Source organism: Panulirus ornatus, chromosome 10 (genome assembly GCF_036320965.1).
Source record: "Panulirus ornatus isolate Po-2019 chromosome 10, ASM3632096v1, whole genome shotgun sequence".
NCBI classification, from domain to species: domain Eukaryota; kingdom Metazoa; phylum Arthropoda; class Malacostraca; order Decapoda; family Palinuridae; genus Panulirus; species Panulirus ornatus.
The window spans coordinates 18,606,424-18,622,487 of record NC_092233.1 but is presented as its reverse complement, the minus strand read 5'-3'; the positions used below and the strand labels follow the sequence as shown (position 1 = coordinate 18,622,487).

The window sequence follows — 16,064 nt, the reverse complement described above, 5'->3', positions numbered from 1 at the left end:
TTATATACAAATTAGTCTTTTTCTTCTTTTTAACTTTATCTAATCTGATGACTATGTTAACATCTCCACACGTACATAAAATTCTCATTGTTTCAAAATAGGGTTAAGACAGTGTCTTTCGGTTGATACTTCGGAAGATTATATATTTCTTCTTAAAACCTCAAAGTCCAACGTATCACTTTGCCCACATGAAGGAAAAAATGATAGTTAATTGATCAAAAATACAATACATACACTTCCATCCATACCAGAAACTCGGGTGGGTTTCAGTCTACAACTATAGACTCGGTGCTGAGATTCTGTCGTTTTCCACTGTCTGTTTCTCTGAATATATCCTTCTCAAGTTACAGATGGCAGGAGGATGTTCTCTCAGGGACCTTCGTTTAAACCATTGCAAAATGCAACTTTAAAAAGTTGCATGGCTTCAGCCAGGCACATTTTCACAACATGCCCCCCCACCAACCAGCTGTCTCTCTCTCTCTCTCTCTCTCTCTCTCTCTCTCTCTCTCTCTCTCTCTCTCTCTCTCTCTCTCTCTCTCTCTCTCTCTCCCTCCTCTTCTTTTCCTCCCATCCTCCCTAACCTTCCCTCTCCCTGCCTCCCTTCCCTTCCCTTCCCACCCGGGGCTCCCTCTCCCAAGCCCATCTCACAGAAAATCCAATTTGAAAGTTTCCAGTTTGTTTCCAGTTTCACGCTACATACCTTCCCCACACTCACTCCTTTTCATTACTGTATGACTCGACGTGACCTCCTCCAGGAAACTTGTGTCATAATTCCTTCTCTCTCTCTCTCTCTCTCTCTCTCTCTCTCTCTCTCTCTCTCTCTCTCTCTCTCTCTCTCTCTCTCTCTCTCTCTCTCCCTCCCTCGTACAGAAGCATAACTTACAATTTCGCACGTGCCTCTTAAGAACTAGTTTTACCAGTCGTGTTTTCCTGTAGTTATAGCTGTACATGCATCATGATGAGTCACCACTCCTCCATAAGACATGCCTTGCTTGGGCCCAGTCTGTCGTATGAACACACCACTGTCTTCCTTGGTGTCAGTCTGACGATTGCCTTCATGTCCATGTTGTATGGTGTCTGTCCACTGGTTAATGATAAAGACTAACAACAGTAAACTTCTAAATTAGATTGATTCTACCTAATTATTTAATTTATTTATGGACTGGGTGGTGGGGGAGGTAAATGGGCGAGTCTCGGAGAGAGTGGCATGTATGCAGCGTGCGAGGGATGAGAGCGCCAGGGAAGTGAACCAGTTGTTGTTTGCTGATGACACACCACTGGTGGCAGATTCGAGTGAGAAATGTAGAGATTGATGACTGAGTTTCCAAGAATGTGTGGAGGGAGGAAGTTGAAAGTAAATGTGAACTGATAACAAGGTTTTTATGTTTAGAGGGAGATCAAATTATGTAGAATGTTATTTTTGGAACTACATCCTTCTGTCATCCATGATCTCTATTTATTTCTTAAGCTTATGTCCACAGATACGGTCACTCAGCCTCACAGACCCGGTCATTCTTTGTAAAACAGATGTTTCTGGACACGTAGCTCTTCCTCTCCCACTGTGTTAGTGAGTGAAGCATCAAATCTCACACGTTTCACCATTACTTCTCCAAGCGTTGAGCCAAACTTGTTCCACAATGGGTTTTCTAACTTCGGTGATCACTACCTGGAATTAGGATTTTGTTAATGGTGAAGAAGACTTTCAGATGGTGTCACTGTTGCGCCATCTCTCCTGGGCATGTGAACTCCTCCTCCTCCTCGTCCTGCTCCTCCTCCTCCTGCTCCTCCTCCTCCTCCTCCTCCTCCTCCTCCTCCTGCTCCTCCTCCTCCTGCTCCTCCTCCTGCTCCTCCTGCTCCTCCTCCTCCTCCTCCTCCTCCTCCTCCTCCTCCTCCTCCTTCTCTTCCTCCCACCAACTAAAGTAACCAGCTGTTTTTCACTGCTCCCCTTCCACTGTCATTTCCCCTTTTCATTTAAAAATAGAAAAAAGATTTCTATCTCCAGCTTTTTCACTTATACCCCACTTCTTTTTATTCTCTTTTTTTTTTACATTTTTAATCTACCCAATGTTGCCTCTGGAATGAGATCTGATCTGACTTGCAAAATGGATACATATATTTAAACCCACCCCCACGTTAGATGGTGAAATAGAAAAAAAAGAATAAAAGCCTTTATAATCTCTTACGAAATTTTCATTTAATTTTTCCATTCATCTCGTAACATATGCAACACTGATTTATGATGGAATTTACCTCCTTCTCTCAAAGTTACTAACAATGCCAAAACTTTTCGTCTCGTTGTTTCCCGTCTTGCTGGTGTCTCTCGAGTTAACCAGAATGAAATTCTGTACATTTCTAATATTCTCAAGATTACCTTTCCTTAATATCTAATGTTAGTTATTACCTTGATCCCTATATCGTCCTTCTACTGTGACTTACTGGTAAATCTCTTTATCCTTCAATCCAATTCCTGTAAACTGAAATATGGAAATGCTTCCTGCATTTACATTTCCCTTCCTGAATTCGCTAAGATGAAAGGAAGTGTATATATTACCCACACACACACACACACACACACACACACACACACACACACACACACACACACACACACACACACAGCTTGGTCCTCCTCACTAATAGCCACACAGAGGGGACCAGCTGGAAAGAGGGCAGAAAAGAGTATAGTGATCATTCTAGGCTCATCTTACACCACATACCAAGAGGCCCCTCATCTGGCTGAACCTGTCCATTCTATCCCTCTCACACACATACGGTAGTTTGGCGATAAACTGTTGACACCACACCCCCGTCACCGAGACCTCCATCCTTCGGTCGCCCCACCCTTCACGGACCGCTGTTCGTCTCAGTAATCGAGTTGTACCAATCAGAGTTCGTACAGATAGATACAAGAACACTCCTATACCTACCATTGTGAACCTCATAAACAATCCATGAACAAAGTGCATACTTAAGCATGTAAACAACTCAGTGTACTCTTAGTTAGGTTAGATAGTATGTCAACTATTTTACAAATGTAGCTAGTCATGACTTGATGTTCAACTGAGTGCATAATGTGTAAACCATAGAGTCTGTAAACATTCCTTTGTATCTGCCACCCTGACTGTGTAGATGTTCCCTCACTCACGTGCTTATACGAAGCCCACCTTAAGGTCTTTTATGATTAGTTGATTATTTACTACTATGACCCCATAGTTTCGTGATATCTGTAATACGTCAGGCGTGTATTTTCATCCAAATGGCTGCCAAGATTCAATATTCAGTTATGTATTTATATGAAAAGAAGTGATAGCGGGTCAGGTATTTTGATTTTACTCTGGCAAAGTGTGAGGTGGACGAAGAGCCACCGTAGATACGTGAACAGTACCTCATACTTGGATGAATGAAGCGCCTGTCGTAGATACAGATTAGCTTCCCGCAAGAAGAAAAAGAAAATAATGAATTATAGTACTCACATCAACACCATCTGCTTTTATGATGTAGATATTGCGATGTCCATGTCGTCAGGTCTCAAAAAGAGTGAGGGATATGGTCATGCCCAACACGTTTATGTTATTGAAGCGTTGAATTGAACGTTTTGAAATTGAATCGTAGAAAACGAGATTTAGAAAGAGATGCGTAGGTAAAAACAACGCTTTTACTTTATTGAATTTAACCTGGGTACTGCTTCCCCATTCCGCGTTGCTGTCCAGGTCCTAACTAGGAGAGAAAATATATTCATTGCGAGTGAAAGAAGGAGTAAACAGAGGGAAGAAAAGGTGAGTAAGAGTGTGTAGAAAGGAGCTGTGAGCACAAGAGCGAATAATGTTGGAAAGTGAAGGACGAACATGATTCACGGAGATGACGAAGGGGGTTAGGGGATAGGACAGATCCTTGCTGATAGGGTAAGTGCGATTTTGCTACATCAGATATTCCACAGTGGAACGAACAGAAAAAAAAAAAGCTATGCATTAAAGACCAGAGAGTAGCAGAAAAACCAAAGGGTGCCGATGTTTGATGAACAAAGACTTGTGCCACACCTTGCTCTGGTGTTTTCGAGAGCTACAACAGAAGATTCACCTAAATTCCCAAGGGAAGGAAGATGAAAAATGGGTCACATATGGGACAAGATTGTAATCAGATTCTGCACCGCGTATACTGTTTTAGTGATATGGAAGAAGGAAGTTACAATGAAAATGTTTAAGATAGTGTGATATTTAATGATGGCATAAGTGAGAAACATGGAGCGATAGCGACAAGGGTTGCACAGGCGTCCTTTCTCAGGAGTAGGCTGAATTAAGGCATACTCGCAAGAACAAGGGAATATATGGGTTCTTGCGGAGACGAAATAGACGAGCAAGGATCGGAGCTAGGTCAGAGGAGTACTTTTCTGGGACAGGAGGAGATTCGTCATCTGCGAGGAAAATATGGAAAAAGGAATATTATAGTCAATAGAGTTGTTGAGGATGAGCCACATGAATTGTTGGATTTACTTTTGGTTGAGGACAAGGAAAGATTTATCATTTGAACGAGAGGTGAGATTAGAATATATGCATTTTGTAAAGCCTGTTTTGACTTGATGAAGAGTTTTGCAATGATTTCGAGCAGAGATAAAGTCGGAAAGAAACGCAGGAGAAACGACGTGTTTCATAGCCCGATACGCCATGTTTCTGATGCAACAAACATCATAACAAGAGCTACCGAACCACGACGGAAGGGATAAAGGTAAAGTTGAAGAAAGGATATATGACTTTGTTTTATATATGTACACGTTGGAGGTTGCGGTCACGAACCAAAGTCCACATCAAAACTGGGCTTTAATTGAGATATAGAAAGGATAGGAGAGGGAAAATATTTTCGAATTTTGGAGGAAGTGAAAATACCTGTCTTTTAAAATGTGTTTGGTCACACTAATTGGGAAAGATACGAGAGGGTAGAGAGTTCCAAAGCTTCGAGGTGTAGGGAAGGAAGTAGTTATCAAAACGGCCCACCCTCGAGCTGCCAGTGGCCACACAGTAATCACTGTGACGCAGCAGCTTGCCGAGCACTTACATTAAACCTTAAGTATCACAGACATTAAGATGTGACTCACCGACTCGTTGGTCATGTCGTGGACGGTGCAGTCAAGGGTGACAGTGTTGCCCAAAAACACCTGCCTCGAGGTGTTGCCGTTTGCGAAGTGGGGTTCCCGCGGCTCGTGGTTTGCACGCCCTCGGGTGTGGTGGGCGTGGTCGTACTGCCCCTCAGACACCACCACGAAGCGTGCCGTCTTCATCATCATCAGCGGCACCGCCTTTGGCTGGGACGCCGACGAAGAGTAGGTGGAAGGCAGGTACCGCGAGTACTTGTACGACGGTGAAGCGGCCGAGGAGAGGAACAAATGCGGCAGTGTGTCAGCCTGGGCTGGCCCTGAGGGAGGTAGAGAGAGAGAGAGAGAGAGGGGTATCACCAGAAGGTATTCATTATACCTGACACACAGGAGGTAACTTGTACATTAGTGGCATTGTGTTATAGTGTACTAGATCTCCTAACCCAATTAAGGGCGTTGGTAATCTGATTTTAGGTAAATGCATTCCAGATGAAGGTCCTAAAACGTAATCAAGACGAGTGAGAAATAATACCTATCCTTTTGGAAACGTCATTGCTATGGATGGAGACACTCCCCAACGACTAAACGATTGATCAGAATTCACTCTATGTTCTGTGGTCGACAGCCTCAGTGACCAGCACGAACGTGAACGATGGTCGAGCAGGTATCATGTACTGTGCTATGTGTAGGTGTCTGTATCAGTGTTGTCTTGTAGTGATCTCGACATACCTACTATGAGACCCAGATTATAACAGGGTCGTCGCTACCTGAGCTTGATCTCATACGGTCTAGCGTGTAACTCCAGGTAGCTAAAGTCACTTGGCGTCTTAAGAGGACCCAAAATAGCCTGCCTTCCATTCAAAGCATCAATCACCATCGTCTTTTTCATTGCGACTTGAGTCGATCCATCTAGTTACCGAAAGTGTAGGTCATCAGTTCTTAACTCTTTTCTTACTGAAGTTACCCTCGACTCATTTGTCATAGTTCCTCGACACTCCTATATCACTGTCGATGATTTTTTTTAACCGCGTCGAGAAAGCATGTGAGAGCTAAGTGGCTTTTGGAAGTCGAGTTCGTGAGTGAATAATGATGGATATGATTAGTGATGAGAGTAAAGGTCGCTGAACTAATGAGTCATTCTGGTGTTTATGGTGATTTAATGATCAAAGTAATGATAGTGATGATGGTGGAAATATTTGTAGATATGATAGTGAAGAAGTGAAAACAAAAAGGGCGTGGTTGCTCATAAAGTGGGTGCTGGAAAGAAAATAAATGGGTAATGGAGAAGAAATGATTGATGTAGAAGAAGAGGTGGGTGATAGAGAAAGTAAATGAGAAAGAGTGAGATATGTAATAGAGATTGGGCAAAGATGAAGTTGAGCAATTTTACACGAGGCAGGTGCGGCACAAGTCCAAAATTAACATGATACTCATGATTTATTAAAACACATCAGTTTGAACGTATATAAACACACATGCTTTGCTGATGTTATCTTTTATGGCGTCCATCAACTTAATTGTACATCTCATGAGCTATATCCATGTGGTATAAGTAACAAGAGAAATTCTTATATGTTTACCATGTTGCAAGTGACCGAAACAAATATGTCACTATGTCATCATTATAATCGTTAGTGTGACTCACCAGTGTGACTCAGAATCTTAGGTTCAAAATCACCTGTGTGGAACCCTCGCTATGTAATCACTCGTGTCTCAAAGCGATCTCGCCAGGCTCGGTACGTGCCAGCGACCAATATGCCAGCAGTCAGTGTGCCAGCAACCAAAGCAATCAATCTCTCCTTGACATTGAGAGACGAAACTCAAGGCTCTTGATCCATAGAGTGAGACAGAAGCTATCGAAGCCATGCTCTACCAAAGGAAAACATATCGTTGTGTTAAACGTTTCGATTAGGTTATCTGCCGTGTCCAGCACATAGGAGAATTTTCATTTAATCATTAATCCTCTATATTACTTGAGCATTCTATAGTCTCCCTTCGATCACCGTCCATACAGGGTTCAGTCATTGTATAAGAGATGGGATTATTTATAATTCATGGACCATCGGTGGTCCTGCAGAACATATGAATCTATACCTGCAGTTGTATGTCACGCTAAAAGCATGAGAATCTACTGAAATCGGAAGCGTTCTTGACGAATGCGGATTCATATCCTCGTTTTGTTGGGTAATGAATATTCTGAGTTATTCATTATGCAAATTATTACACTGAAATAATCTACTGATGTGTACAAGATTTTTCTTTTACCTCTGATGAACTATTTATTATCATGATAAAGGAAAAATGTTTTGGCTGATGTTCATGTATATCAGTATAAAATTTTCATTTAGTTTAAGAGTTCAGCATTTAGATACCTTATATGAGAGTTCACCAGCTAATGAACTTATATGAGAGTTCACCAGCTAATGAACTTATATTAAAGTTAATCATTGGGTTAACTTAAGTAAGAGTTCACAGTTCAGTTACCTAGTATTAGAGTTCAACATTCGATTAACTCACAATATACTCGTGTTCACCATTCATTTAACTCACAATATACTCGTGTTCACCATTCATCTAACTCACAATATACTCGTGTTCACCATTCATCTGACTCACAATATATGTGTTCACCATTCATTTAACTCACAATATACGAGTGTTCACCATTCATTTAACTCACAATATACGAGTGTTCACCATTCATTTAACTCACAATATACTAGTGTTCACCATTCATCTAACTCACAATATACTCGTGTTCACCATTCATTTAACTCACAATATACTCGTGTTCACCATTCATTTAACTCACAATATACGAGTGTTCACCATTCATTTAACTCACAATATACTCGTGTTCACCATTCATTTGACTCACAATATACGAGTGTTCACCATTCATTTAACTCACAATATACGAGTGTATATTTTACCATGTATGTCTTAGTTTCTATAATGGATATTGTATTTCGTATGCTCTCGAAAATCGGGTTTATACAATAGACGTGGCTCATTATGCAGTTATCGGAACTCATTATACAATAGATGGGGCTCATTATACAGCAGACGGGGCTTATCACAAAGTAGCCATTACACAAAATACAGACTTGTCATGCTGTTGACAGAGCTCATTATACAGTAGAAGGGCTCAAAATACACGGAACGGAACTCATTATACAATAGATGAGCCTCATTATACAGTAGACGGGGCTCATTATACAGTAGACGGGGCTCATTATACAGTAGACGGGGCTCATTATACAGTAGACAGTTCATTATGTAGTAGGTGGACCTCATTATAAAGTAGACGGGGTTCATTATACAGTAGACGGAGATCATTATACAGTCGATTTGGCTCATCATACAGCAGACAGAACTAATTATACAGTAGAGCGGTCTCATTGTAAGGTAGACGAAGGTCATCATACAGTTTAAGGGGCTCATTATACAGTAGACAGAACTCATTATACAATAGATGAGGTTCATTATACAGCAGACGGGAGTCATTATACAGTAGGATGCCGGTCGTTTGCGGTAGGGTGACGGTGGTTTTAGGAAGGGTGCCGGTCGTTTTAAGTAGGGTGCCGGTCGTTTACGGTAGGATGCCAGTCTTTAAGGTAGGGTGCCGGTCGTTTCTAGGTACGTTGCTCGTTGTATAAGGTATGATGACGGCTGTTTAAGGTATGGTCATGGTTGTTTGATGTACGGTGATGGTTGTTTAAGGTATGGTGCTGGGTGTTTTAGGTGCGGTGCCTCTTTTGCCTAGGGTTCCGGTGGTTTTAGGTACGATGCCCGGTTCCCTTTTTTTTTTTTTAGGGTGTGCATATTGTTTTAGATATCGTGCCACTTACTTTAGGTTTAGGGTCGGATGTTTTAGGTAGAGTGAGTGTTCTAGGCATGATGCTGGTTGTTCAAGGTATGATGCTGGTGCCAGGTAAAATGATACAGTGCTCTGTATTGCTGTTTGAAACTCCTCTGTATTTTTTTTGGATTCATAATTGTAAGACTGTTGATCAGCGTACTTACCAGTGTAGTACAGTATCTTTTAGCAGTGCAGCACAGCATACTTAGCAGTGCAGTACAGCATACTTAGCAGTGCAGCACAGCATACTTAGCAGTGCAGCACAGCATACTTAGTAGTGCAGTACAGAATTCTTAGCAGTGCAGCACAGTATTTCTAGCAGTGCAGCACAGTATTTCTAGCAGTGTAGTACAGCATACTTAGCAGTGCAGTACAAAATTTCTAGCAGTGCAGCACAGCATACTTAGCAGTGCAGCACAGCATACTTAGCAGTGCAGCACAGCATTCTTATCTTTGCAGCACAGTATGTTTATCAGTGTAACACAGCTTAACTCAGTGCAGATCAGCATTCTTGTCAACAGTAGGATGTAAGACAAGGAACACCTCTCATGGTAAGGTGTATTAACAGCAGACAACACCCATGGTAGAGTGTATCACAGGGCACAACACTCATACGCTGACGACTCAACACTGCATTCATCCACATCCTTCAATTCTGCTCCTCCTTCTCACACTCAATCTGCATCTCGTCTTGACACAGCTTTCTCAGTAAACTCAGACTTGGACAGGATATCTCAGTGGGGTACACAAACTCTTGTTAAGTTTAATGCCTCCAGGACCCCCAGCTTCTACCCATCTCTGTATCAATAACTTCTCACAACTCTCGTCTCTCCTCTGACGGTTCTGTAATTCCACCTCTTGACTCAATGAATATACTTGGTATCACTGTAACATCCACTCTTTCTTGGAAATCCCACATCACAGGAATAACTAAGTCTGCCTCAGAGAAACTAGATGTCCTCTTTAGATGTCGAAACTTCTCTTCCGAGCAGTTGCTCCGATTATAAAAAGGACTGATTCGTTCTTGTACTGCTCTCACATTTGAGGTGGTTTTAGCTCTGCATCCTTGCTTGACAGAGCTGAGTCGAAAGTGGTTCGACTTATAAAATGTCCCAGGCTAATCTCCAAACTTGACCCTCTTGCTCTACAATGTTGGTTCACTTTCCCTCTTCTAAAGGGATTATTTTGGTTTTTTGCTCCCGAGAACTGGCTGCTTGTGTGCCCCCCACCACACACCGCAATACTCGGAAAGCTGCTTCGTCGCATGATTATTGTGTGGTCATCGGCAGCTCAAGGCTGGGCCGTTTGAATAACTGCTTTATTCGCTACACGTCGAAGCTTTAGAGCTCTCTTCCGTCTCATGTCTTTCCCGGTAACTATGACCTGGTACATTACGAAAGACGGGTTTTTCACTTTCTCAGAAAGTCGTAAGTACTTTCCCTGTTTTCTCTTTTTCCCGTTTCATAATTCTTCCTATATTTCAATGGAAGCCCAGCCTTGATGTGAGCCTTTGCCCGTGACTGGAGCCTTCAACATAAACAAGTATTAACTTCTATGAGAGTCCACCATTCACTTAGCTTGTATGATATAAAAGTTCATCATTCGATTAATCTATTTTTTTATGCGAGTTCACCATTCGACTAAATTATATGAGATTTTACCATTCAGTTAACTTACATTCTAAGAGAATTCACAACTCAATAATCTTATTTATTCTTCAAAAAAGTTTCAATAAGATATGATAGGACTCGTCAAAGATACAATTTTTAAGATTCTCTTTGTTACAGTGAGTTTGTTCTCTGAAATATGAGACTGAATTATTGATGTAAAAAGAAAAAAAATCTAGTCGCACGAGCAGGTACATAGATTAACAAATATTTGAAGACTTAAATAAAACACACACACACACACACACACACACACACACACACACACACACACACACACACAACACACACACCTGGTACCTGGCGTATTCTGATGGCTGTGTGTCTATATATACAAACACGTAAGAAAGTAAAGACATAGTAGATATATAGAAAGATAAGAGACGAGTCAACTTAAGTATCATATACAACAAAAAAATATCTCAGATGGTAAAATGCTTCTGTGAAATAAGTGTCACAACAAAATGCATATTTCAGCGAGGTAGCGCCAGGAAAACAGACAACAAAGGCCACATTCGTTCACACTCAGTCTCTAGCTGTCATGTGTAATGTACCGAAACTACAGCTCCCTATCCACGTCCAGGCCCCACGAAACTTTCCATGATTTACCCCAGACGTTTCACATGCCCTGGTTCAGTACATTGACAGCACGTCGACCCCGGTATACCACAGAGTTCCAATTCACTCTATTCCTTGCACACCTCCGCCCTCCTGTATGTTCAAGCCCCGATCACTTAAAATCTTTTTCGCTCTATCCTTTCACCCTCTATTTGATCTCCCACTTCTCCTTGTACCCTCAACCTCTGACACATGTATCCTCTTTGTCAACCTTTCCTAACTCATTCTCTACATATGTCCAAACCATTTCAACACCAACTCTTCTTCTCTCTGATCCACACTTTTTTATTACCACACATCTCTCTCACGCTTTCATTACTTACTCGATCAAACCACCTCACACCACATATTGTCCTCAAACATTTCATTTCCAACACATGCAACCCTCCTCCGCACAACCCTATGTATAGCCCATGCCTCGCAACCCACTCTAAAGAAGAGGTTATATAAGTGAAGTCATTCCGTAAGAAAGACTCACATATCTTGAGAACAAGACTGAAAGGATGCCTGGCATAGACGCTGCACAGAGTATCATATTTTCTCTCTCTCTGGCGGAGGAAACATATTTGTTTGCAATATTTTCAGACAGCTCTGCTTTCGACAACGTCCTCTCGATCCGTCCTGTTGATCCGTCCTGTTGATCTGTTCTGTTGATCCGTTCTGTTGACACATTTTGTTGATCCGTTTTGTTGAGGCATTTCTTTTTAACCTTCCAGTTGATCTGTTCTGTTGACACATTTCTTTATCTGTACTGTTTATCTGTTTTGTTGATGCGTTTTGTTGATCCATTTTGTTGACCCGTTCTGTTGACACAATTTGTTGATCCCGTTTTGCTGACCCGTTCTGTTGACGCGTCTGTTTAATTGTCCTGTTAATTTGTTCTGTTGACGAGTTTTGTTGATCCGTCTTGGTGACACGATTGGCACCTTCCGTTCTGTTGACCTCCTCTGTTTGACCATCTGTTTTGTTGATCTGTCCCATTGACCAGCCCAGTTGACCCCTTCCGTCGCCCTGTTCTGTCGATCCGTCCCATGAAAAATTCGTTCTCTTCACCCGTCTTGTCAACCCGCTCTGTCAAACCCCGACTCACAGACAACCGACACGTGTAACCACACCCGTTTTCCATTTTCTGCTTCTTCGCTTCCACATCCGAACTGGAGGATATTACATCTGGAGAGTCTAATTTTCCTTTATGATTTCCAAGACGTGTGTATCATCCAAGTAAAAGTGACTGAGCTGCCAGTGATGACAAAGGTACCTGAATTATTGTCTCTGAAATGCCGAAAAAGTATGGATACAACACTTGATCATCTTTTGCTTTCAGTCCATAGCTTCGTACATGAGGGAAAGCCTCTATAAACATCAAAGATTCTTCTTCCCATATAGCAAGGACTGACTCTGACACCATATCTTGTGTTCTCTAGAAGGCGTAGAGCTGATCTAGCTAGAGCTGACACTTGTAAGGTCGTAAAGATTTACTCTAGGAACTCTGATATCCTGTTATCTATTCTCTCGAAGACATAGCTTTGTGCTGTGAAACTTCCGTCTCACATTTATAAGGGTATCGTACCCAAGTCAGTCATTCAATGCCAGGGTAAAGTATAGATTCGAAGGGCTGGGAGTCGGGTGTCGAAATAGGGTTTTGGTGTTGATGTCTTCCATGAGAGATTAGTGAGAGCACACAAGGTGCTGGAGTTTAATTTAAGTGTTACTCTGGTACATATTCCGGATGGCGGTCCACACTGGGGAAGTGGCCCGGTATTAATGGCAGCTAACAGAACAGAGAAGTGGCTCGTTGCTAATTCATAAAACCTGTTATAACAGCTAGAGTTTCTATGTTCTTTTGTTTGTTAGTTTCGCCTTATCTCTTTTTATGTCTGTGTTTGTCAGTTTGTGTTTAATATTTTTGGTTGCATGTTTGTGGTTATGTGTTTGCTTGTGTGTGCCTATGTTTCCTTGATTTTCATTGGTTTTAACGTTGTTTTTATTTCTATCTTAGTATGTTCGTGCTTATGTGTTTTAATAGTTTTGTTTCTGTTTGTATATTCGTGCTTTGGGTTGTGTTTATGTATATTCGTATTTTCGTTTTTAAGTTTCCGTTTTGTTGTTGTATTTGTGCGTGTTTCTTTGTTCCCCTCTCTTTGTGTATTTCTATTTTATTCGTGCGTTTGTCACTGTGTTTCATATTCATGTCCTTGTGTGTATGTTTGTTCTTCTTATCTAGGAGTCTACGTTCACTTTCTGTGTCTGTGTGTCCTTATGTTCTGTGTGTTTGCCGACCAACAGTAACCAGGGAGTTTTATTTATAGAGAATCCAATTCGCAGATCAGAGGATCACTGAGCTGTGTGGCGTTGAATTATTTATCTGAATAAACATGAGAATAAATCCCGGGGAAAACCTTTATGCACACAGAACACAAGCAGCGAGCCGGTGCATTAAACCTGATGTGATTGTTATGAGCATCGCTGATGTTAGCGAGATGTGGATTTAAGCGGAAGAACTGTTAAGTTACAGTTTCACAGTTGACTATTATACCCGGGTACTATTTAACAGCTCAGGTGCTGATCGATGAATTGTGAATTATTACGTTTTATTAACTTGTAGATAGATAGATAGATAGATATCAGTGCGGATATTAGTAGTATTGGACTCTGCTACAAATGGTAGCGCTAGGACCGAGAAATCAACATGGCTGTATCATCGATCAGCGGAAGGGAAAGAGTACAGCATCTTCGAGGTACCTTACAGTAGCGAAGACTCCCATCTTACCCTCCTCCTGCGGGAAGAACATCCACAGAGCTGCAGGGGTCCATATCAGGGTTCTAGGATTGCATATATATATATATATATATATATATATATATATATATATATATATATATATATATATATATATATATGTTTACCAAATGGTGCCCTACCTTCGTCTCTTCGTTGTATATCAACTGACTGTTATATTTCTCTCTTGCGTCTCCCCTGATGATGTGATTATTACATGAAAGTGCACTTGGGAACTTATCGTATCGTGCTTCATTTTCCCCGTGAACTCTTAGGAATATATATATATATATATATATATATATATATATATATATATATATATATATATATATATATATATATATTGTAGAATTCATTTTTTTTTCATACTTCGTCGTTTTCCATGTTAGCTACCTAGCGCCAAAAACGGAGACGAAGAACGGCCTCACTTGCTCATACTCTCTCTCTCTCTCTCTAGATTTCAGTCACAAAGTAGATCCCCCCATTCACTGCTACGCCCAACAGATCTTCCTATGGTTTCCCGGACCGCACCATCTTCCTTGGCTTAGCCCATTGACAGCACGTCGTCCCCGGTATATCGCATCTCGATTTATTCCATTCACACCTCTCACCTCTCTGTGTGCTTCGACCTCTTTAAGTTCCTGTCTCTATCTTTTGTACATATTCCAATCATTCGCACTCCTTCCCTGCAAGTATCGGCCATACATCTCTCTTTTATCTTTCACTTTCTCATCCCACTGCTCGTAACCCTTTCTGAAACGCCGACATCCCACCTTATGCATTCCATACACTTCTGCCACACATGCATGCAATGTTTTCTTATATACCTTCCATAGTTCCCCCCATTCCTTTCTTTCGTTTAGCTTTACCTTATACCATTGCTCTCATGATCTCTCTTGGGATTTCTACACACAAACCTCCTTCCCAGGCCAAATTCGCTTTCACAGATCCTCTTTGCCTGAAGCCACCATAAACTTTCACACTCACTTTCTCGATGAAGTGACCAGACATCCCACCAGCTACCCTCTTTAAGCACATTCATGTTCATCAGTCCCTTCATCGTACACCTTAGCACATAATCCAGTAGTGCTCGTTGACCCCAACTCACCCTTCCCTCACTCACATATCGTCATGTGTGCACCTTTAACCAAATCTGGTATTTTCAGTCACTAATCCTGTGTGTGTGTGTGTGTGTGTGTGTGTGTGTGTGTGTGTGTGTGTACTGTGTGTGTGTGTGTGTGTGTGTGTGTGTGTGTGTGTGTGTGTATAGTCGTGAGTGGACGAAATATAAAAGGTGTTCATCCTCGACAAAGAACGTCTCATTCCACAGGAAGTGTTTTCTCTGCTACTGATGGTAGCCCGGCCTTTAAGCAGTCGGTGCCCCGTAAAAAAAAAAGAAAATGTGGTCCTAGATTATTACAGTAGTCCTATACACAGAGGAGGGTGGAACGTACGTACCTCTCCATCCTTGTAGAGTGGGAATGTTTTACACTATGCTAACACTCTGTCAGCGTTAACCAACTGTTTCCCAAGCTCTTGCAATTCAGGCTATGAAGGAAAGAAGAATTCTTTGCTCGTAAAGTCTATAGACACTCCTGGAACTTGAAATTAGATTTTGGAACTTGAAATTAGCCTTTTGGAACTTCTGAAATTGCCTTTTGGAACTTGAAATTTGCTTTTTTTGGAACGTTTAGAATTACTGTCTGGAGCTTTGAATGATGAGCTGTTTGAAGCATTAGAATTACAGTTTTGAGCTTGAAATTGACCCTTAAATAGAAATTCGGTAAAGTCTTGGCTTACTAAGGAAAAGGTTAGTGGCTTATCTTCTGAACTGAAAAGTAAGGTTCCTTGGCTAGTTGTTAACCTCCTTAAGAGGAAGAAAAAGTTTTGAGAAATATAGATAATTAGTGATGTAGTTTAAGGAATTAGATCCGGATACTGGCCTCTGTGAGTTTATCAAGGAACTTAAAACATCATTTGATAGTCTAGGAAATAGAAAAACGCTCCTCCATCCTACTTCCTTCTCGGGCATAATCCTCCTCATTACTT

At 41.4% G+C, this 16,064-nt stretch overlaps 1 protein-coding gene across 1 annotated transcript in view; it reads right to left on the bottom strand.

The window, feature by feature from the left end:
• LOC139750816 (uncharacterized) overlaps positions 1-16,064 on the bottom strand; it is a 391,495-nt gene that overhangs the window by 148,993 nt on the left and 226,438 nt on the right. Inside the window, exon 3 of the mRNA XM_071665583.1 lies at positions 5,090-5,406. Coding sequence (XP_071521684.1) covers positions 5,090-5,406 — 317 coding nt within the window. The remainder of the gene's footprint in view (positions 1-5,089; positions 5,407-16,064) is intronic.